The 23,286-nt window shown below is 56.9% G+C and overlaps 1 protein-coding gene across 19 annotated transcripts in view; it reads right to left on the bottom strand.

Moving 5' to 3' along the window:
* Window positions 1-4,975: 4,975 nt before the first annotated feature.
* TNK2 (tyrosine kinase non receptor 2) overlaps window positions 4,976-23,286 on the bottom strand; it is a 41,851-nt gene continuing 23,540 nt past the window's right edge. For 5 of the 19 annotated variants that reach the window (XM_036850336.1, XM_036850339.1, XM_036850338.1 and 2 more), the window contains exons 3-16: window positions 23,214-23,284; window positions 21,083-21,337; window positions 19,834-19,986; window positions 19,054-19,331; window positions 17,464-17,590; window positions 16,913-17,059; window positions 16,735-16,829; window positions 11,485-11,679; window positions 10,000-10,091; window positions 9,365-9,409; window positions 7,285-8,630; window positions 7,089-7,184; window positions 6,792-6,919; window positions 4,976-5,762 (exon numbers count right to left, since the gene is read on the bottom strand). In XM_036850336.1, coding sequence (XP_036706231.1) covers window positions 5,756-5,762; window positions 6,792-6,919; window positions 7,089-7,184; window positions 7,285-8,630; window positions 9,365-9,409; window positions 10,000-10,091; window positions 11,485-11,679; window positions 16,735-16,829; window positions 16,913-17,059; window positions 17,464-17,590; window positions 19,054-19,331; window positions 19,834-19,986; window positions 21,083-21,337; window positions 23,214-23,284 — 3,035 coding nt within the window. In that variant the 3' untranslated portion in view covers window positions 4,976-5,755. Of the gene's footprint in view, window positions 5,763-6,787; window positions 7,056-7,088; window positions 7,185-7,284; window positions 8,631-9,364; window positions 9,410-9,999; window positions 10,092-11,484; window positions 11,680-16,734; window positions 16,830-16,912; window positions 17,060-17,463; window positions 17,591-19,053; window positions 19,332-19,833; window positions 19,987-21,082; window positions 21,338-23,213; window positions 23,285-23,286 lie in introns of those variants that run through there. The other 14 variants (XM_036850331.1, XM_036850346.1, XM_036850335.1 and 11 more) reach the window with 12 other exon arrangements.

Raw genomic sequence — 23,286 nt, 5'->3', positions numbered from 1 at the left:
ACTTAAATGCAAGGTAATTCACACAGTCTGTTATCAAAAGCAACATTCCAAGAAAACTTCGTTCTCTTAACAGAGAGAAAGAACCAAATTCCAGTCTGGTACCAGCTTACTGTTAATAACAAAATTTACTTACCTAATTAATTTTAATTCAATCTTAGAAAGTCCTTTCTATAAATCTTGAAGAGGCAGTATTTTTGCAAAGGCAGTTCAACATCTTAAGAAAACTGTAGTATGTATAAAACTCTTTTCTCGGGGTCCACTTTCCACAAACCTTTTTTTATCACTTTCTGTATCCATCATTTTATTTTCCCATTCAAAAACAGCTACCTGTAAGTCAGTCCTACTTCCTTTTTCCTTAATAAAATGCAATTCCATTCCTCATACCTTTTTTTTACTAAAAACATACATCCTACTTTCCTTAAGCAACCATGAACTGTCCTTTATATCATCGCTCTGTAGATTGGTAAACATACATCCAAATAATAATTTTTGAAGAATGTGCTTTCTTATAGTAAGTATCTCAGTGTGGCACCAACACATTTTTTAATAGTTCCAAACCTTTTGTTTCTCTGTAAAAGGAAGCCAGTGTTCAGTAATTAATGTTTCAGTATCTTATTTTATTTGGAAATGGACTAGGTATTTAATAAACTTCCATCCTTTAACTTAATTTAGCACAACTCAATGTTTTAAGTTGTCGACTATCTGGAGAGATTATTCTTTTTTTTTTTTTTTTTTAGGCTTCTTTACAGTTTTTTTTTTTTTTTAATTTATTTATTTATTTTTGGCTGTGTTGGGTCTTCATTTCTGTGCAAGGGCCTTCTCTAGTTGTGGCAAGTGGGGGCCACTCTTCATCGCGGTGCGCGGGCCTCTCACTGTCGCGGCCTCTCTTGTTGCGGAGCTCAGGCTCCAGACACGCAGGCTCAGTAATTGTGGCTCATGGGCCTAGTTGCTCCGCGGCATGTGGGATCTTCCCAGACCGGGGCTTGAACCCATGTCCTCTGCATTAGCAGGCAGACTCTCAACGACTGCGCCACCAGGGAAGCCCTGGAGAGATTATTCTTAAGCAGACATTCCTAAAACATAATTATCCCTAAAAAGTTCACCCAAAGCTCTTATCTCATTTGTATTTTCTTTTCTTAAAAGTTTCTTCACCTTGAATTATTTTCATTGCTGACAAATTTGCAGCAATGAAATAATAAGATCTTATTTAGTTTATATTAAACCTAGGCACAATAAAAGTATTATACTTAATGCTGATGGCTCGAAAGACATGTCTATATTAATTAGATCAACAAACATAAACATTAACACAGGTATTAATTTAATATTGAATATTTCCCAGTTCACGTGAACCTGAAATTTATTTAGCTTAATTTTTCTTGTTTTAGAATTGTTTGATTTGTAAGCGCTTACCTTTCTTTTAAGCCAATTAAATAGAGCTCATTTACAAATTAACCTCAGCAATATTATCCAAAGAGAAAGACACATACTGAGACATACACATATATCCAGACAGTCAGAGATCTCATTGTTTCCACTTGAGATTTAAAATGTCTCTTTGCCTCTTTTTTTTTTCTTGGCTTGAAGTTCTACTCATTAACCCAAGGCTGAAGTCTGAGGCAAAGTGGGCTGTGTTTGTAGCTCAAGGACATGATAAGAGTTAGCTTCAAACTTTTTCCTAGGCATATTTTTGTTCTCTCAGGGTCAGGATTCTAAAAAAAAATATTTCAACAGGCTAGCTTTTCTAACTGCACATGCAAAAAGAACCCCTTTTGCAATTTCAAAAAAAGTTGTATTTTAACCAGTTTTCTCCGGAGTCTAAAGAATATTGTGGCCATCCTGACTGAAGGAACCTAACTTGTTTTGAATTTGGGAAATGTCAGACATGGGAAAGGGAACATGGACTCAGTGCTCATGTCTCCATTTGCTACTTCCCTTAAAGGAAGCATATTAGAATCTGTTTCCTGGCGTTGGGCAGTCCTCCACCTTTTGTGGGGAAGGGAGAGGGGGCTTTCGCCCTGATAAGGGGGTGCCTGTTGGGGAGCTGTGGGTTGAGGCAGGGGCAGGGGCTGAAGCAAAGGGGGTTGATGGGGTGGGGGACAGGAAAGGTTGAGTAGAGGGTCGCCTAGGAGATCTGATGGAGAGGGAGACAGAGGGGGTTGGGAGGATAAGGCGGCAACAAAAAGACACATGTGGCACGAGTCCCTTAGCTCCAGATTCTGATTAAGGGCCATAAAGGTCTGGACATAAGGAACCTCTGAGTCCTTTCCTTGTTTCCGGCAAAAGAGATCAAGTTGGAAGATCGTGTTATAATTTAGTGTGCCATTAAGAGGCCATTGTTCTCGGTCCCCCAGTTTATACTGAGGCCAAGTCGTGTTACAAAAGAAAATGAGCCTCTTCTTTTTGAGATTTTCAGGGTGAAATTTTTCCAGTTCCTGAGGATACAGCCGAGGGGTGAGTCTGAGGGAGCCTCCCGAGACATACCAGAACCCATTCTTAGCCTGTATGCCGTAGAATGGTGGTACTGAGAGCCACCAGCTGACAGAAAGCGTCCCCTGTGTCCCAGTGATCTCTTCGTGCGACTAAGGCACAAAATGGGCCGACCATCCCAACAATCGCATCCGACTATGAGAGATGACCCCTGAGCATGCGACTAAGCCACCATGCGACTCGGGCAGGGAAAGAAAGGAGAGATTCCCAGGACCCACTGTTTGGCAATTCCCTGAAACGTGACAAGGCACTCCTGGGATGGCTCAGAGGCAACACCTAGGCCCCTGTAAGTCAATCTGGACTGAGAAAAAGGTGAAAGTAACAGAGAAGACAGGCTGAGGAATCTGCCTCGTAGTCCTGCCAGGAAGGTGGCAGCCAAGGGGAGGGGGCTCAGTGTTTTGCTTGAACCAATATGTACCCCATGGTGCATGGAAGTTGGCTTGCTGGGGGCAGACGCTGTAACAGCCTCGGCTGTTCCGTGACCCCCCTATCCTTTCATGGGAGTCTTCAAGTGGCAGGTGCCCTAATGGCTTTTAAATGCCTGACCCGTGCCAGCACAATACCAATCGGCCTAGTCCTTGGTCAGAAGGAAGACAGAGGGAACCTCACCCGTTCTGGGCGGCAGTTCCTGGGGCAAAGTGAGCTGTGGAGCCTTCAGAACACATCAGGGCGTGGCCCTGGCCAGAGTTCCTCTGTTGCTTCCCCGGCAGCTTGCTTGTTCACAGAGGGTCCCAAGAAATGAGGAGAGGAGGTTGGGGAGGAGACCCCCCAAGAGATGTCCCCGTACGGGCCACCAAAATGTCGTGGTCCGAGCGTGGGTTGGAAGAAGAATTTCCAGACACGAAGTATTTTAGAAAAGAGTAAGTTTATTGAGAACAGAGCAGAGCAGAGTTAGTGAGGGGTGCTGCCAATACAGCGGGCCGACTTCCTGATAGACCAGGGAAAGCCGACCCCCTTTGTGGGCTAGTAGCCAACTTTTATAGCCTCAAGACAAAGAAATTCCTGCTGGCAGGATGGCATTAGGTGATTGGCCAGGATGCTACAAGGTTATGACATGGTGATTATTTTGCCTAATATGGAGCTGGGGGGCTGCCCAAGTTTAGACTAGGAGAGCCCACGGCAACAGTTGCTATGGGGGCTTGGTTAATTCCAGAATTTTTGTCCTGTGTCCTTGATGTAGGGCTCCACAAAAGCTATTAATAGGTAGCTTAGGGCTTCCCTGGTGGCGCAGTGGTTGAGAATCTGCCTGCCAATGCAGGGGACACGGGTTCGAGCCCTGGTCTGGGAAGATCCCACATGCCGCGGAGCAACTAGGCCCGTGAGCCACAATTACTGAGTCTGCGCGTCTGGAGCCTGTGCTCCGCAACAGGAGAGGCCACGATAGTGACAGGCCAGCGCACCGCGATGAAGAGTGGCCCCCACTTGCCGGAACAAGAGAAAGCCCTCGCACAGAAACGAAGACCCAATGCAGCCATAAATAGATAAATTAAATTAATTAAAAAAAAATAGGTAGCTTATAGAAAAGGAAATATAAATGGCCCAACTTATTTTTTAAATGTTTATTCATTCATTAGAGGAATGCAATTAAAACTATCAAGACACCATTTTCCACGTGTCATACTGTCAAAAATCAGAAAGCTCTGGTACCACATGGAAAGCTCTCACACACTGGTGGCTGTAACATCGGGAAGAGCCTCCTCTGTGGGGAGAAAACTTTCCCAACTGGCAGGATCCCTCACTAGCCGCACACACCCTGACTCAGGAGCGCCGCTTCTGGGAACTCATCCTTCAGATTGCCTTGCAAGTAAGGAATAACCCACATTTGCCATTTATTGATGCAATGGCTATACCTGCAAAGGACTGGAAACAACCAAATACCCCTCCATCCAAAGGGGCCTGGTTAAATAGATTATGGTAAAACCATATCCATGCAACCCTAAACAAGAGTTCTTTCAGTAAGGCTATGGAGCTCTTCAAAATAGTGAAAAAAATTAGAAACACACGGGAAACTGATGATAAAGGCAGCCTCTGGAGAGGGGAGGTGGCAGCTGGGGTGGGGAATTTCACTGTATACTCTTTAGTACCTTCTGAATTTTGAACCATGTGAATTATTAGCTATTCAGAAAAAGAAAATTAAAATACTTATACATATTGAGTCCTTCCATGTTCTGAAAGTTTCTGGCTTAGCTCCCGCTAATTGAGTTACTGTACTCTGTCCTGCGGTATATCCTACCTCCTGGAACATCAGAGATAAAACCTAGGGACTCTGAGTCAGGTGGGGCTCTGCCCACTGCCAGCCCGGAAGGGGAGAGACCCGTTACGGTCAACCAGGCCTGCACTTCCCCCCTCCGTCAACAGGTGGCACTACAGGGCCTGTGGCCTGGGACAGATGGCAGTGGCTTGGGGAGCCCAGGAGCCTCAGGCCGCTGACAAAGAGGCAAAGAAGCAGGCAGACACAAGTAAGTAACATAAAATAGAAACTAACTTTATTTCTCTGGAAGAAGCAGATATTCATAGCCGGGGCAGCAACTTTGGCAAGAGGCTGGTGGGAAAACAAAGAACAGCACAGGGGAAGAGCTGGGTCAAAGAGGAAGCACTGGTGTCCCTCCAGGGCAGCTGCCCCCTTGGTCTCCTTCCAACCCTGGGGCCTTGGGCCCTGGTCCCTGCCAGAGAACGATCTGGCACCCTAGCTCTGCTACCTGAGCCACCTCAGGCTATTTCCAGGCACAAGATCCTAACACCAGCCAAGTCCCTTTAACATGTCCATGGTGAGGCCACAAGTCACATTCTGTCCGACACCCCAACTGCCGCCAGGGGCTCCCTGGGGAGGGCCGCCGCCCCACACCCTGGGTGCTGTTCCACCTTTCTGCACGGCCAACACATCCTCCCTGCCCGGGGTCAAGCCTGGCTTCCCCGCCGGCAGGGCCTGGCAACACATTTCAGCTACAGGCCCCACCAGGGACTGAAGCCAGAGGCAGGTCAGCCACAGGGCCTGCTGAGGCCGCCCCCAGGCCTGCCTTCAAGAGGCTCCCTCCTGCACCTCGGCTGGGTGCACTGAGAGCTCCGAAGTTGCAGGGACAGCGCTGGGTGAGGGAGGGACAGGCAAGGCGGGGCTCCCAGCCTCCTGCTGCCTTGGCCTCGCTCTGCCACTGGGAGCAGCAGGTGCAGCAGGTCCTCCCGGCCTGGCAGGGCATCTCCCCACCCTCGTCAGATGGACAGGCTCAAATGATTCCTTCAGGGCAGATCCTCTGGGTCTCCAGACATTTCAGCGCCTAAAGGATGGGAAACAACCAGAAAGCCCTTCCATCAACAGGGGTCGGTGCAACAGAGTATGGAATGTCCAGTGTGGGTGGGTGCGAGAGGGGCCTCTCAGGGTCAGCCAAATCGGTTGAAAACTGGTGGTTCTAGGCACTAATTTTGGAATTTAGCATCCTGGGATGACTTCTTTAATAAACTAAGAATAAGAGACCAGCCGTATCGTGTATTAGAGTAACGGAGGCAAATCAGTAAGAATAACCACGAGGTAACGGCCAACATTCAGTGATGGCGTCCCATGGGCCAGACACTTGCTGTGCGGCGCATCCCTCATTAATTCTCCTAACCAGTTCTACGAGGTAGGCACTATCATTTACACACGTTTTACAGATGAGGACCCTGAGAGGTCAGGAAAGGAGCATAAGCTGACGCCACGTGTGAGAAGGCTGGGCTCCAGCTCAAGCTGTCTGCCGCCAGAGGAATCCGACACACCCGCTCTGCCAGCGCCCCCCAGGGAAGGATTTCACTTTTTGACTTGATAAAACTTTCATTTGTATGTATTTATACTCTATATCAAGTATGCTATTTATATATCTATATATTTTGTTATATAAACACGTACATACATTTTTTATAGGAAAGTAATGGATTTTTTTTTTTTTCCTTTAAAAAGGCATTAAATCTTTGTTACTTTAAACTGCAATAGGAAATGAAGAGGTGAGAGAGATTTGTTTAAACCACTGGATCCTAAACTGCTTCTCACTGGAGCCCGGTCAGGAAGCAAGCCCCCTGCAACCAGAGAGGCTCCAGTTCCTTTTACTCATTAGCTCATTTGAACAAAGCAGCTATGAAGTCTAGATAAACGTGCTTAGGAGAAGCTGTTTTCTCCGAGAACTGTCTGTGTCCTGGGATCGGGACCCCTTTCCCTCCTCCCGCCTGGAGCCCTGTGTCTGGCCGTGTGTGGCTGTGAGCTGTCCGCTTTTCCCAGAGTGACTGCTCCAGGACACCCCGGGGACAGGAAGGTGGCAGGGGCAAGGTCTGCTCACTTGTGGTGGGCTGGGCCGCAGGAGCCCAGCAGGTGGCAGCCAGCCTGCTCCAAGTTCCAGTCGAACATCTCCAGCACTTTGTGGCACTCGCCTCGCGGCCGCAGACCCAAACCAAAGAGCTGCTCCACCTGAGGAGCAGAGGGTGGTGCCGTGGGACACACTGGGGCCAAGGGGTGCCGGACCAGGGCGGGACAGAGGAGAGTGAGGGTGGGGGCAGGGAGCAGGAGGGTTGGAGGAGAGCCGCAGAACCAGTCTTCAGGGTCCCTGAAAGCCAGAGTGGGCAGGAGGTGGTGGTACCTTCAGATACTGGGCAGCCCTCTGCACGCTCCAGCTGTGGCTCTGCAGGGCCGCCTGGCACTCCTCTGTGGTCACCCCATGCACCATGGCCTGCAGCTGGGCACACCCACCCACCCGTCAGCACCACTCGGGCCCCTTCCTCTGGGTCCCTCGGGCCCCTGCCCCTCCTCACCCTGTAGCCAGGCCCACTACTCACCATCTGGATCTTGTCTGCTGGCCTTCCAGCCTCTGGCCCGTCCCCGGGGCAGCCCCTCTGTGGCAGCCGAGCAGTGGCCCTCAGGGCTGGCGGCTGGGCCCCTGAGTTGCTGGTGTTGGTGGAGAAGTTAGCCTTGGGGTCTGGGGCAGCCTGAGGCATTGGTCGAACGGTGGCAGTGGGGGCGGCAGGAGCTGGGATGCCGGGAGGGGGCAGCAGCAGGGGCACAGGCATGGGGGCCGGCTCTTCGGGACTCCGGGTCTCACGTAGGAAGCGCTGGTAGCGCTCCAGGTAGGGTGGGCGCTCAGGCAGCAGGTAGTAGTGGGTGTTGCTGACCTTCTTGCCATCGCGGACAATGGGTAAGATGCAGGGGCCAGCCCGGGGGCCAGGTGCCTGGATCACCTGGGGTGTGGCATACTTGGGGTCTGAGGCGAAGCTCTGGGTGGTGGGCATGGTCTTCCCAGGTGAGCTGGAGAGCCGGGGTGGCAGCGGGGAGCTGCCGCGTGGCACCAAGGGGCTGGGGGTCCTGGAGCCTTGTGGGGACAGGGGCTCCCGGGGTGGTACCCGGGGAGGGGAGGCAGGTCCAGGCCACCGCCCCATCTCCTCCTCGCCCGAGGGGGCTGGAGACAGCTCCCCACGTGGGCGCGTGGGCCTCGGGGGGATGGGCACACGGGGGGGCACCTGGGGCTTGTCGTCGCCCACCGGGCTGGGCGAGGGGACCAGAGAGCCGGCCGGGACCTGTAGCTGCCGCATGCACTCCTGCTGCAGCGCCTGGAAGATCTCTGCGGTCTGCGCTGAGTTGGGCGGCTTGCCCCCACCCTGAGGCGGGAGGAACAGGTTGTCCTCCAGGGGAGGGAAGAGCCGCGCCGGCTCAGGCACAAAGGCGTAATTGGTCTCGCCCTGGCTGGGCCCAGCAGAGACCCCTGCACTCACTAGGGTGCTGTTGATGGAGCAGACCTCAAAGTCATCCTCATCCTGGGCCACGTCGTCGTAGGCAGGAGGCGGGGGCAGCGGGCGCGCATCCCAGTCCACCACCGGCGTGGGATGCAGGGGCCGGGGCAGCGCCCGCGAGGGGCTCTGCGGCGGGGTCTTGTCCAGCAAGGAGCAGGCACCCATGGCCAGCTGCGCCAGTGAGGGCGCACAGGGCTGCGGGGCCGGGACCACGGGCTCCTCACCAAAGTCGATGAGCGTGACCTCACTGCTCCCGCGGCCTGCTTTGGTGCCCGGCACCCGGGCCGAGGGCTTCGCGAGCCACAGCCCACGGGGCAGTCCTGGCTTCCGCAGGCCCAGCCTCTTGAAGTCGCTGGACAGGGGGTCTTGGTCCTCACTCACAGGGTCGTAGGTTGGTTCTGCGATGGAAGGTAGACCCCAACAGGGAGGCGGCGTCAGGCAGGCCGATGGGAAAGGTGGGGTGTGGGGAAGACAGCCCACCAACTCCCCACTCCCAATTCCCGCAGAGGTCGGCCCTCAGCCGCCAGAATTCTCTGCGCACCCAGACCCCATTCAACAGGAGGGCAGAACCTGCGCCGGTGGTTGGCAGCCCTCTATGGGGCCTGGCGAGCCCCTCCCTCCATTTCAGCTAGAGCAAGCAACACCCCACACCTGCCTGCCTCTGACACCCCTCCATCAACACAAGACCCCATATACCCCGGCTCCTGAGCCCTGGTTAGTAATCCCTACCCCATTACGGCACACCATTAGTGCAGGCAGGGGGCTATGGGCAATCTCCCACCATCAAGGGCAATAGGAGCTATCCTTAGAGAGGACAGAGCTCCTGATCAACTGGCATAAAGCCCAGACACGGCCTCTGCAGGTCCCAAAGGAAGTGAGGCAGGGCCAGGCAATGGCGGACAGTGGCAGAGTGGGCGCCAGGACCACACTCTTGTTCCAGAAGCCCAGGCTTTTGGGGGTGGGGGGAGAGGCAGGCATGCCGGGCCAGGTCAGCAGCAAAAGCTCACAGCACACACCCGCTTCCCCTCCCACCAGCCGGCAGGCCAGGGCTCTGTACCTTCCAGGAGGAGAGAAATGAGAGGAGAGAGGGGGCGGGGGCGGGGGCCAAGGCACCAAGAGCAGCCCCACTTACTCTGAGTGAAGATGGCAGGCTGAGGAGGGCGAGGTGGAGGCTCCCCTGCGAGAAAGGTCACGCGGAGAGTAGAAGGGGCAGAGCAAGGGAGAGAGGACAAGGGAGGGGAGACAGAGTCAGACAAGAGGGCAGAGTGTGGAGGGGGGAGGGGGTGGAGAGAGAGAGAGAGAGAGAGATGTGAATAGGGGCAAGTGAATGTACAAACCCAGCAGCAATGGGAAGCAATGGGGCGGCAGGATGGGAAAACTATGTTCCGGAGCGACAGGCCCTGGATCCGGGAGATGGATGAGGCTCCTGGCCAAGATGGAGCCCGTGGGGTGGTTTTGGCAGGAGAGGAGAGCAGGATTAGGGGGAGTGAGGAGAGCCAGGATCTGAGCACGGCGGGGAGGAGGAGGGAGGAGGGAAGCTGAGCGGGCAGGCCAGTGCGGGCCAGACCGAGGGTGCCCACCTGGGCGGATACAGCTGCCTCTCACCGTCCGCCCCACGCCCAGCCGGAGCCAGGGACACAGCTGTCCCCCTGCTGCCCCGACCCAACCGCCCCAGAGCAGGAACAGCCAGCTCGGGGTGGTCTGAGGAGACAGCATCCCTTCCTGGGCAGCTGATGAACTAGGGGACCAGGGCTTGGGGGTCCTTACTTTTCACCCTGCCCAGATGCTGGGTGGGTCTGGAGGTGCTCAGTTCCACACTCAGCAGGTCGGGAGGGTCCATGGGGTTTCCCAGATACAGTCTGTGGGGAGAGAAGCAGGTCAGAGATGGGTAAGGGTGTGGGGTGGTGGCAGTGAGGGCACCTTGGAGGAGATGCTGGGCCTGTCCCCTGGGGTCAGGCAGAGGACAGAACCATCTCATCCAAGCCCCTTGCAGACGTAGGCCTGGAGCCCAGGACTTCTGACCCCCAGTAGCTCCCTTCTGTAGATCTAGCAGGAACCCGGGGAGGGTACCGTGGAGAGGGGGCAGAGAAAGAACTCCTGACTGTAGGTTGAAAAACCTAGTACTGCAGGAGCTCTAAGGACACCCCAAAAGGGCAGAGCTGGCCCTCTGTAACCCCAAGGCACCCCAACCCATGCCCGGCAGCCACCTGCTGGCACACTCTCTTCTCTCCTGCCAGGCCCTGAGGCGTCTGGGCCACACTGCCCCAGCCAGCGTGGACAGGAGGCATCCTTCTGCCCCACTGCCAGGAGGTAGGGTACGGGCCGGGCTACCGCCACGCTCCCAATTCACCTGCAACCCCTGTGCCTACTCTCAGGATCTGGGACGTAGTCACTGGGGCTGATTAAAGCCCAGAGGAATGGGGCTGGGCTGGCCATGGCATGCCAGGAGCAGGGCAGAGGGTGCCGGGCCGCCTTCTGGAAGGTGTCTGCCTTCTCCGGCCCCAGCTCTCCCAGGCCCTCGTCTGGCTCCTGTGAGGCAAGAGACGGGCACCCTCCCAGGGCTGTGTTCTGGTGTGCAGGGCAGGGGGTGATGGGCCTGCTGCGCCACACCCCCGGGGGCAGAAGCCTGTCAGAAGTCAGAGGAGAGAGCGCTGCCCGGAAGCCCCGTGGTGCCAGCACAGAGGCTCGGAGGCCCAGCAGGAGGAGCTCCAAGTGGCTCCCTCGGGAGGGGCCCCCAGGAAGTGACTAATTCTCCTGTGTGTCCTCCCCAGATGCCCCCCCGATGACCTCATCCTTTCACTTAAAGGAGACTGAACCCCCCTCCCAGGTGCAGAGTGAGCAGGCAGGTGGGCGCTCTGAAGTTTCCCCGCAGGGAGCTTTTTCTGCACCTTGCACCCCTGGGCCTGAGCCAGCAGCTCCCATCTCCAGGACTCAGGTACTACCAGCAGAAGAAGGGAAACTGCCACCCAAGTGCTGGGGATCATGAGAAGCTTTCCTACTGAACTGCTTCCAAAGGCTGTTCCCAAGTCCATTCTCCTAAAGCCAGTTTGCCAGGGGGGCTTAAGGTGTGGACCCTGGAGGCCTTTTATCCTTTGAAGCTCCAACCCCAGTTCTGCCGACAAGGAAAAGCTGCTGAACAAGAGACCCTTGGCCCACGGCTGTAACTGGGACCTTGGAGGCCTGGAGAGCCTGCATGCCCAGAGAGGGGCTGCTGGCCCTGGAGCCCCCAGGCGGGACCCTGCCGGTACTCACTCATCAATCCTGTCAGGGAAGCCCCAGCAGTGCCGGGGGTCGCTGTCACCATGCCCTGTGTGAATGAAGCTGTTCTGCAGGGGCTGGCTGATGTCCTGGGCCGACAGGCCGGCCACAGAGGTCACCACGTTGCGAGGGAAGGGCCCCACGCACAGCGTCCGTGTGTTCTGCCCGCGCCACCAGTAATTCTCAGCCCTGCGCAACAGAGGTGACATGGTGAACACCAGGGCATGGTGGCACGGTCCCAAGGACTGGGACCCTTTTCACACCAAGCTCTCTTTAGCCGTGGTATCTGACCACCTTGGCAGAAGGGAGCACAAGGGCTAAGGCCCCAGGATCAGAGTAGCCTGCCACCAGCCCACCTCCTCCCAGCAGCCCCCCAGGACCTGCCACTCACCCAGTACAGGGCCTGGTATTTGCACGCAGCCTTACCCTAAGTGCCCTAGGTGGGTCAGACAGCTTTTCCTACAGTTTACAAATACGGAAACAGGTTCAAACAAGTGACATGACTTGCCTACAGTTACCAGAAAGAGTACAGCAGATCCAGGATTCAAACCCAGTTGTTAATCCATGAAGCCAGCGCCCTTCTCACAATACCACCTCGCCTCCCTCCTCCCCCAGCAAGGCCTAAACCCCAGTCCTCTCCTAGCCACCCGATCTCACTCTTCAACCCAGTTCCAGGAGTTCTGAGCTACAACAGCCCAAGGGAGCACCATGGCCTTAGGACTGGGCTGGGGGCCAAGCCCTCCTACCATAATCCCATCTCCTGCAGGCAGCCCTCCAAGTTTTGGAAGCACCTGGGGCAACCCACGCTATCACATCACCAGTTTACACATCTCTAGTGCCTTCCACCACCTCCTGCCAGGACCGTGGGACCCCCCACTCTGGCCCCCATCCACCTCCTTGGGAGGAGAGCTCCACTCTTGTCTTAAACAAGGGGTCCAGAAGGGAACCCAGCCTCCCAGTGTGGCTGGACTATGGGACCACCGGCCCCTCGCTCTGACCTCAGACACAGAATCTGTTGGCACAGCCTAAGTCCAGGCCTGGGGTGGGGGTGGGAGCTGGGCCAGGTGGGCAAGAAAGAACAGAGCGCCCTCCTGGACGCTTCCAATGCCCAAAATCCAACAGGCCACGAGGCTCCTGCATCTGCTGGAATCACGCACACCTGAGGACAGGCACAGAATCTGGGCTAAGGCAGAGGTGGTGACAGCCTCATGCTGCTGCTGCAGCGGACGTGTGTGGCACCAAGCTGCATCCGCTCACTGTCAGCCCCCAACCTGTACATCACCTGTCCACAGCAGGAGCATAAAGAAAGGTTTCCACCAAGCTGCAGCCAGACCAGAGGGGTTGGGGGTGGTGGAGGCTGGAAGGAGGCAGTGAGGCCTGAACACCTGGAGCCCCCTCCGTGAGGTGATGTGGCCACTGGGCCAGTGTGACCCCCCAAAGAGCCTGTCCCAGAGACCAAATGTTGAACCCCACAAACACAGCAATCTTTGGGGAGCCAAGAGGCATGGAGGGGGAGGGACGAGAGCCCAGCCTCCTTGTCAGCAAGGCTGCTGACCGGCCACCACAGACACAGCAATCCTGTGATTACCACCCAGCCCCCCTGGGTGGGAAGGGCAGGAAAGGAAGGAAGAAGAGAGGACAACACCCGGGAAGGGACAAAGCCCATCCAAAAATAGCAGGGCCATTCCAAAGAGAGAAACGCCTCCCCTCCCCACACCCACCCCCAGGCCGGCTGAGGCCAAGGAGGCAGGGTGGGGAGCCCCTGGCCCCCAGACCCCGATGCTGCTCTCACCCAACACCCATGGGCCCCCTGGGTCCCACGTGCCCCTCCACGGAACAGGCTCAGACACCAAGCCCATGGCTGGACGCTGGACTCTGCTCTCCACACCTCTTCAGAGATGCTCGTTAACTGAGGTGGAGAAGCAGTGCAGAGTGGGACAGACTCGCGTCCAAGGCCAGGCTGACACTGTGATCACGCCCTCCCAGTGGACCCTGAGCAAGACCAGATGGGCAGGAGGTCACTCCCTCTGCTCCTTTCCTTTTGCTAACAGACCCTCACTTGGAAGCCTCCTCTGGACCCACTTCTGAGAGCAAGAGCAGAGCCAAGCCTACCTCTCTTTGTTACAGGTATGGCCAAGGGTAGAGCCAGGCCCGGAAGAAAGGGCTCCCTTTATCACTGCTGGGAGTCCTCACATCAAGTCTCAAAAAAGGAGATGGGAGGTGAGGGGCAGGAGGCACGACAGCCCTTGCTACTGGGGGAGGGGAGTTGGGAGTGCAGAGTATGTATAAGAAAGACCCCCTTGGGAATGACATCCCAAGCACGGAAACAGCATCCTCCCAACGAGGGTCAATTATAACTCCCGAGATGGCCAACATTACGTCACGCTGCCCACTGGTCCCCCTCCAAGGCTCAGTGGGGCGGAGATACCAGCAGCCCAGAGAGGACCAGACCAGCCCTTCCCACCTAGCCTGCTCTGGCCACACCTCCCTTCCCCTTCCAAGAACAGCCCAGAGTCTCCACAGCAATTGGAGGGCAAAGTCCCCACAGCAAAGACAGGCACCTCCAGCAGGATGCCTGACAGCATCCTGGGACAGGCAAGATGTGAAGCAGCACCTGGGAAACACCAGGGCCTGGGTTAAGAACCACCGAAGGCTGCCCCAGCTCTCTTGGGGACCAGCCTCTGGAAACCTCAGCCCCTTATCCCAGTCCTGGCTTAGGTAGCCCAGAAATGGCTGACAAATGTGGCTTAAACATTCTGCTCAAAACACCACCCCACGCACTTCTCTCCAGGTGTCCCCGGCAGCCCCTGGCCTTGAGGGACAACACACCCCCTTTGCTTCCCCCTCTCCCACCCACCACAGGAAGCAAAGGCTCCAGGGACCACGCCAGGCCAAGGACCTACACATGGGTTTCAAAATCTCTGTCCCCCTTCTCTGGTTTGTGAAAACAGAACATCAAAGTTCTGTCAGCCATCCCAGCCTCCAAAGTAGACCCCCTGGAAAAGAGTGGTCATTATCTGTCCCTCACAGTCTAGACAGAGCCTCGCAAGCTTGGCTCACAGGACATCTGGTGTCCTCTCTCTGCCCCCTGCCTGGTACCCCGAGAAGCCCTGAGTCTAAAGAATCAGTCAGAGCCAGGGGCAAGGGTGCTCCAGACTCTGGCTAGGAGACAGCTTCTGCAAGAAGAAATCCCAGTCTAACAGAAGAGCACAGATACGAGACAGCTGAGAGCCAGGCTGCTAAAGGAAGACGGAGAAACAGACCGAGACCCACACGTACAAACCCAGACCCAGAGGGACACCCATGAACAGAGCCCACCCACCCGGAGACACGGAGACAGAGCCAGACAAACAAACACACTTGGGGCACCAAGGAAACAAGGGGGCATGTAAAGCTCTGGTACCACCGACACACAGGCCCACTCCCAAAGCCTCACCGGCTGTCATGCCTCCTGCCCCTCACCTCCCACCTCCTGAGTAGCTCCAGGGACCTGCGGCAGGCACTGTGGTCCAAGTCGGCCGGTGGCCCTGCAGGAAGAACCCAGCAAGCCCACACTGGCAGGCAGTGGCGGTGGAGCCAGCAGCTGGGCCAACCCAAGCCTGTGACGAAAGGGCGGGGCAGGGCCCGCCCACGGTGGCCTCGCAGGAGGAGCGGCTCCCCTCTCCCCTCCTGTTCCCCGCCTCACTCCAGTGGTGACCCAGGGTGCCAGCTCCACAGACAAACGCCCCAGAAACACACAAAACCCCTGAGTCACCCCCTAGGAAACACTGGGCCCTGGTACACGGGCCCCCACTGAGAGCAAGGTATGAGGGAAGTAGAGGCCTGGGGACTACAGGGTCCAAGAGGGCTCAGGTCCAAGGCCCTCTGGCTCCTGGAGGTGGGAATGGCTGTAGGCTCAGATTCTAGCTGAAGGTCCTTCCATGCACCTCCAGAAGGGCCCCCACCCTAATCTTCCTATTTCTAGAATGCTCCCCAGACTGCCATGCCTGCATTCCCTTCCCTGGCCCCTTAGCTCCAAACCACAGACTACATATTCCTTCCTGTCCTCCAGGCTTCTCTCCTAGCAGCTTTCTACTTCTGTCCACCACCACGAACTCCCCAACCATACCTCCCCCCGCCCAACTTGCTGGGATGTCACTCTTATTCACAGATACTGGGCCCGAACGTGGGGGGAGCCCTGGCCTGAGGAGGAGATGCTGGGGCCACAGCGCGTGCAGGTCATGCTCCTCCGCAGCCAGCCCAGGCTCCAGGGCCTACTCCATCAGTCTGACTCAGACCCAGAAACACTCCCTCTCAACAAACCCCCACGAGGCACAAGGTTTATCCAAAGGTCCCAGACCCCTAAACCTGAAGTCCAGGTCGAAAGGGCTCTGTGGGAAGTCCCTGCCTGGCTCTGAGTCAGAGGAGCTGGGAGTGCAGGGAATTTCCTCTGCCTCGCTCCTCTTCCTGGTCCTCCATGCTCACCCCCTACCCCAAAGGCACCTCTAGCCCGCCCCACCACAACCACTTCCTCAGACACCCTGGGGATGAGATAACAGAGGGTGGGCTGAGTGGTAGGGGGGCCTCCACAGCAGGCAGGCTGGAACTTTGGGGGCTCCAGGTGGGAGACCTGACTCAGGAGAGGCTGCCTGCAGGCAGACACGTGTTGCCAGGTGTGAGGGGGAGGGAGGGGGCAGGAATAGAGACCCTGTGAGGGCAGCCTGGGGACAAAAAGGCCAGGTGGGAGGCCCAGCAGAGGATGGAGGAGAGCCCTGGGAAGGGGCAGTGGGCTCAGTGGGAGGGCAGAGGCTGCCAGGAAGAGGCAGGGCTGCTTGGGGCTACTGAAGGGCACCCAGGTGGGAGTCCAGAGTCCTTATCCTGGGAGGAGGGGGAAGAGGAGGGGCAGGGGAGGATAAGAGGAGGAACATCCAGGAGTCCCGGTTGGGCCCAGAGGTCAGGCTGCTCCACTTCCTACACCCCACCGTAACGGCAGTGTGACCCCGACCCACAGAGCCAGGGCTGGAGCCTGGTGGGAAAAGGGTGACAGAGGAGACGCTAGGCAGGGAAACCCCCCTGCGAGCCACCGCAACTGCATACTTAACCCCAAGCACTCAGGAGGACCCAGGCCTGCCCTTCCCTCTTGTTGCAGGAGCCCTGAGAGGGGCTGTTGCCATGGGGACCTGAGAGGCAGAACGGCTCTGGGTCCCAGGCCCAACCACTCTGCGCCCTTCAAGGTGGTGCAGGCACAGCCCCCGCGCTCCCTACCTCCCCTCAATGACGGTGATGACATCGTTCATCTGGATGTGCAGCTTGTCTGGTTCCTCAAAGTCCTGAAGGGCCCGCATGTCAGTGGGCTGGGCCTGGGGGCAGAGACAGGTCACTAACCACCTCAGGCTGACACCTGCTCAGATACCCCTGCCCCCGGGGGCAGATCTGCCCTCACCTCCAGCAGGAAGTCCCTCAGGGCCACAAAGGTGGGTCTGTCCTCTGGCTTGTGAGCCCAGCACTGAACCATGACATTGTAGATGTCCTGGGGGCAGTCCTCGGGCCGAGGCAGACGCTCTCCCTCCTTGTCAATCTTATGCAGGATCTGGTGGTGGGGAGGTGCAGTGTGAGGACAAGCAGAGCACCCGGCTCTTCACCGCTCATCTTCCCCTCAAGCCCACGGAACAGCTGGAACTGCTGGCCGCCATGCCTGTACCCCAGAGAAGAGCTCTGCCTGCGCCCTGGGCCTCTGACCCTCACCCCTAGGTCTGGGGCCTCCGAACAGGGGGCTGTGGCAAAGGAGGACTGCGAAAAAGCCCAGGCCGGCCTGTTCCTGACCACTGGGGGCCATGCTCTTTGCTCAGCTACCTAAGGGGGTGAGGCAGACACACGGCACAGGAGACAGGGATTCCAACAGGTAGGAGCCAGTTCCAACAGGGCCAGGTTGGGAGACAAGGATCAAATCAACCCCCAGCCACGCTGTGGGGAGCATAGCCCCAGCCCCCTCACCTGACTGCCATTGAGGCCAATCCAGGGCTCCTGGCCATAGGTGAACATCTCCCACAGCGTGACCCCAAACATCCAGGTGTCGCTGGCATGGGAGAAGGTGCGAGTCTTCAGGCTCTCAGGGGCACACCTGGCAGAGGCAGGGGTCAAGCAGAAGGCCTCTCAGAGCAGCCCCACCCCCTGCATCAGCACCAGTGGACCCCGAATGCTCATGCACAAGTGTGCCGTTGCCCCGCGTGCCCGGGTTCACAGTAGGTACTGGGGGCGCAGTGTGAAGTTAAGGACTTCTTAACTACGGGGTGCACAGATTTGGACAAAATTGTCTCTGCTCAGGTCTTTTAACCACACACGGCCTGGGGTGGGGAGAGGAGGACGTTCCCATGTCAGGGAAAGGAAGAAGGTCGGCAGCTCCAGGAGGGGCAAAAAGTGGGGTGGGATAAGATCTCAGGCTGTTTTCTAATTGTGGTGGGAGGATGACAATTTCCAGATTTGGGGCAGGATCCTAGGATTTAGGTCATTTCAGCAGGAAGGTGTGGGTGGGAAATCTGGATAGGGCCTGGGGAAGAACCAAAATGGGTGGGAACAGTCACAGTGGCTTTCCTCATCCCACACGCTCTCTGGGGCTCCCTCTTGGGTAAGGAAGAAAAATGGCACTGCAGGGAAGCTAACAAAGGGTATTCATTCCAGGGTGGACTGAGGCACGGGGAGTGAGGAGGAAGCCGCCCTCGATGGAGAATCAGAGATATCTCATGGGACTGGAGGGCTGGCCCTGCCACTCAAAGTGGGTGGGACCCAGGGAGAGTCACCCAAGAGCTCTAAGCCCCACATTCCTCATCTGTGAAATGGGAATAACAATAATCTGCTCACTTCACAGGATTGTTTTAAGAGGGCTGCATAAAAAAAGGTGACCTTATAATTTACCATTCATACCAGGACGCTTGAGTATGAAAGGAGGTGCTATTAATTACTCCAGGACATCAGGCATAATCCAGGATGTGTGATCATCCTAGATATAAAGTCAGTAATTAATTAGGGGTGACCGTACATCCTGGATTAGAAGGGTTTTCTGGCAACCAGAACTGGACCAACTCTTCCCACCCCAAAGCAAGGAGACGACACTCCTTCAGGAGCCTCTGACAGCAGAGGATCATGATGGCCTCAACACACGATAAGCTCACACAGAGGCCAGGGCAGGGCCAGGTACCACCCCAGTGTGCAGGTGAACATCCCTCATCAGTCTACAAGGCCCTGCCTGCCCCCAGCTCTACCTGGGACACGCTTACCAGCCAGTCTCTGCCTGGCTAACTTCTCCTGATATTTCAAGAGCTTAATACTGGGTCTTCCAGGAAGCCTTAATGTGTCCCACAGCACTTATCCTTGTGCATCCTAGCACCTGGCACGTGGGCCCCTAAGAATTCCTGGATGCATAAATGAATGGATGGGCACACAAGGGCACCGCAGGCCCAGAAGAGACAAGGGCTGGTGGGTGTATGGAAGGCCCTGGAAGCTCTGCGGCCTGGGTGCGTAGGGACCAGGGCGGGGCGGGGCTGGGTGGGGTCCAGGCCCCACGAGCCGGCAGCGCCTGCCCCTCACCAGGCAAAGGGCACCTTGCGATGCTCCTGCATGACGTAGTGGTCGTCATTCTGGGGTAGTGCTCGCATCAGCCCGAAGTCCCCGATCTTGACCAGGTCACGGGTGGCCAACAGCAGATTGCGGGCGGCCAGGTCACGGTGAATAAAGCGCTTGGACTCCAGGTAGCCCATGCCCTCAGCCACCTGCACAGCGTAGCGGCTCAGGGTACCCAGGAGGAAGTGGCCCTGGTGCTTGCGCAGCCGGTCCAACAACGATCCCAGAGGTGCCAGCTCTGTCACCTGAGGCCACGGAGGAGGAGGGAGGAATAAGCATGGCTGAGCCCTGCCCTTCCCTCAGCTCCTCCCCTTAAGGCCTGCCAGAGCCATGTTCCATGCTCCTTCCTGGCCTGTCCTCCAGGGACCTCTAGGAGTCCTACAGCTTCCCAAGCCTCTCCCCTCTAGGGAACATGGGAAACCGAGGCCCAGAAGAGCAACCCAAAGAGGCTCAGGTTAGCAATGCCAAAAACTAAACTCTGGGACCGGCCTCTCCTGTGGGTGCAATCCTCTGCCGGTGAACACAAGCCAAATCCAGAGAGATGGAAGTGAGCTCCAGCGGACACCGGGGTCAGTCAGTACCGGGGTAGGCCTGTGAGCCCCTCTGCCACATCAGGTGGGGGACCAAAGCAGGATCTGGAGGACCTCTGACCTTCGTCAGGATGGAGGGAGCAACCACAGCACAGGCAGGAGGTGAGGGGCACAGGGCCCTCCCTGCCGCCATCCCCCTCCTGCCCACAGTACTCACCATCTTCATGGGCGGCGTGAGCACCACACCGTAGAGGCGAATGAGGTTTCGGTGGTCAAGCGAGTGCATGGCATTGACCTCCCGGATGAAGTCGTCCATGGCCTCTGGCTGGCTCAGCACATCAGGCTTCAGGCACTTCACAGCCACACTCACCTGGCCAGAGTGGGGACTGCAGAGAGTCAGGACAGGCCCCAGCCTCCACACTCCGGGCCAGCCCGCTCCCCCCTCCAGCCTCAGACCTGCTCATCGGGCGGGTGAGCATGTCCCAGGTGCCTGTGGCCTGGCAGGGGGAGGGCAGCTGGCTGACCCCAACAGCCGTGAGCCGGGCCTCCCCTTCCCGCGGGAGTGCCCAGGTTAAGTGGCAACCGCAAGGTAAGAGATGACCGGTACAATGACGGAATATTAAAATGTTACGATAAAAAATGTTTTTGGTGTAGAAGGAAAATGCTTTAAATATAATGCCATAAAACTAATTATGGTGACAGAAATCAGAAGAATGGCTTCCCTTGAAGGGTGACAGAGATGTTCTACATCAGTGGTCCCCAACCTTTTTGGCCCCAGGGACGGGTTCATGGAAGACGGTTTTTCCACAGACCAGGATGGGGGGGGGTGCTGGATATGAGGGTTCAGGCGGTAATGCGAGCGATGGGGAGCCGCAGATGAAGCTCGCTCACTCGCCCGCCACTCACCTCCTGCTGTGCGGCCCGGCTCCTAACAGGCCTCAGACCGGTCACGGTCCACGGCCCGGGGGCTGGGGACCCCTGTTCTACAACACAATCTGGGCAGTGGTCACACGGGCCCATGCATATGTGAAAATTCACTGAGCCGTACACTCAAGAACTGTATGCTTTACTGCACACATGCTATCTTTCCCTCTGGGGAAAATTTTTAAAATACAATACTAAGATGAAAGGGCAAGCGTTAAAAAGTTGTATCTAAAATTTGTATCTTAAAGAAATTCAACGAAATATCTGAAGGGGAAAAAAGGTGTAAATGCTAACTCTGCTTCCTCTGAGTGGTGGGATTACAGGCTTTTTTTTTTTTCTTATTTTTAAGTCTCCAAACTTTTATGATAATTAGTTTTATAATTGAAAAAAGGAACATGTGTCTAGTTAACCCTGAGCATGGACTCCAGGGTGAGCCACTTTGGACCTGTCCCCAGCCCCCTTCACATCCCAGCAGAGGGGACAGATCCGCCTTAGAGGGCAGAGCAGGGCCTGCCACGCCCTGCAGGACCCAGAGAGCTCACCGTCTTCCCTGAGGGGGCGTCCCACTCGCCCCTGCGCACCACGCCAAAGGAGCCATCTCCCAGCTTCTCAAAGAGATGCAGGTCCTTCTCCCCAATGAGGCAGGTGAGGCTCTGCAGGGATCCCTCCACTGCTGGGCCTCCGGGGGTGGGTGAGGTCTTCCGGAAGGTGCTCTGAGAGTGATGAGGGGGGAACTCAGCCTCCAGCCGCTTTCCACTGAACACCTGTTTGAAGGCAGCCAGGGGCCAGATGGAACCCTGAGGCCCCAGAGCCAGTCATTCAGTCCTGCCACTGGGTCTTTGCTGAGGCCGCCAGACAGGTCGTGGCTTTGCCAAACTTCTGGGGGGCAGCCTGGCTGGAGGCCCACACCCCCTCCTGACCACACCTCCAAACGGGAACCCACGGCCTTGGTGTGGCCTCGGGCTACGTGCCAGAAATGGGCTGCCAGGCATGTAGCCTGCGGCGGCTGCAGTCCCACACCCAGCTGTGGGGTCAGGGGTAGCCCAAAGCCACTCCCGGCACCACCTCTGCCCCCCTTCCTGCTCTGTACCCCTACCCAGCACAGACTCCAGCCCCTCACCCGAGCAGATGGGCAGGAGCCCGAGGGGCCCTCACAAACACCTCCTGTCCATTTTTAGCCCTGGCCCCGTCTCTGGGTTGCCCATTTGGCGCTGTCTGTCTCCACCCTCCCCAGGGCGTCGGCTGCTCTTCATCCTGCCCCGGGGAGAGGATAATTTGAGCCTGAGGTTGGACCGTGAGTGTGTATGGGGGTGCAGATGAAGCAAGGCCTTGCTGGGGAAGGGCCTGGGAAGACAGCTGGGCTTCTGGAGGGAGGCCTAGAGCTGAGGGCTCAGAAAGAAGGAAGGTTGAAGAGGACTCTGCAGCCTGGGCTGGAGAGGGAAGGGGCCAAAGGTCAGGGGACAGGAGGGAAGCCCTGAGGGTCAGAGCGGCCCTGTCAGTTTGACTTGACCACCCGACCTGGGCGTGCAAAGCCTCGGCTTCAGGCGGCACCCTCTGCCCAGCTGGTCCCTGCCCCCAAGGTTGGCAGAGCCTTGTCTGTATGGGGTGAAGGGGTCTCCAGTCTGAGGGCCTCTTCTGGCCGCTGCTCCGTCCTTCCTCCCAGCAACTGGAATCCCTTCCATTTGCAAGCAGTGTTCAGCTGACAAGGTCCTTCACAGCCTTTTTCTCAAGGGACACTCCCCAAGGCCCCATGAGGTGAGCTGGGCAAGTGTGGCTGGCACTGTCTTACTGGCCACATGCCTCGAGTCTGGAGTGGTCAACCGACTGGCCTGGGGACCTCCTGTGAGTTGGTGGTAGATCCAAGACCCCCTGAATCCTGCACACCGCGTGGCTCTTCCCTCCTGCCTTCGCCCGCCCCAACACACCCATCCTCCCCTAAAACCTGGGCAAGGGACCAGGACAGTGTCCCCAGAAAAGGCCACAGGATCCCAAGAGACAGCCCCTTGCCAGATCACAGCCAGGAAATCTCTGCGGCCCAATCCCAGGTCCAGCTGTTCTTCACTGCCCGCCCCTCTCCCCAGCCCTGAGGCCAGAAGTGGGGGGGGGAAGGCCCGGCTGGTTCACTTCCTCTCACATTGTCTTCCAGACAATGGGCAAAGTTCCACTGAGTCAGACCTGGGACTCACCACTCCAGAGACCCAAATTAGGGCAACGGGGGTGGGGGCGGGCCTTGGGGAAGGAAGCTGTCAGTGGGGCCCGGTGACCAGAGAAACCCTCCACAGACTAGGGAGGTGCGGGACAAGGGAAGCAAAGACGTCCTGGGTCCAGACGGCCCCACCGCCCCACACTGGACACCGGCCCCAACACTCAGACAAAGCGAGGGCTCAAGTTACAGCGCACTTGTCAACAAGCGCCTGTTCCATGCCCGGCACCACTGCCCAGCGGGAGGGGACGTGAAGCCAAGGCTGCACACAGGCTGCTCAGTGCTGTCTCCAGTGGAGACAGACGCTTAGCCAGGCAGCTCTACAAGCACCCTGCCCGATAAGACCCCGGAGGAGGGAGGTCTGTACAAAGTGCGAGATTATACTGCGGGGAGTGGGGGAAGGCTCTCAGGACGACACCAGAGGAGGCCCCAGTGAGCCACCCCTCCCACGTCCCTCCCTGTCCACCCACCTTGCTCATCCAGGACTTGCGCTTGCACACGGCCTTCCTCCTCTTCACAGCCTCCCACAGCCGCCGCTGGCCT

This window comes from Balaenoptera musculus, chromosome 4 (genome assembly GCF_009873245.2).
Source record: "Balaenoptera musculus isolate JJ_BM4_2016_0621 chromosome 4, mBalMus1.pri.v3, whole genome shotgun sequence".
Lineage (NCBI taxonomy): Eukaryota > Metazoa > Chordata > Mammalia > Artiodactyla > Balaenopteridae > Balaenoptera > Balaenoptera musculus.
This window is presented reverse-complemented; position numbering and strand designations above follow the sequence as displayed.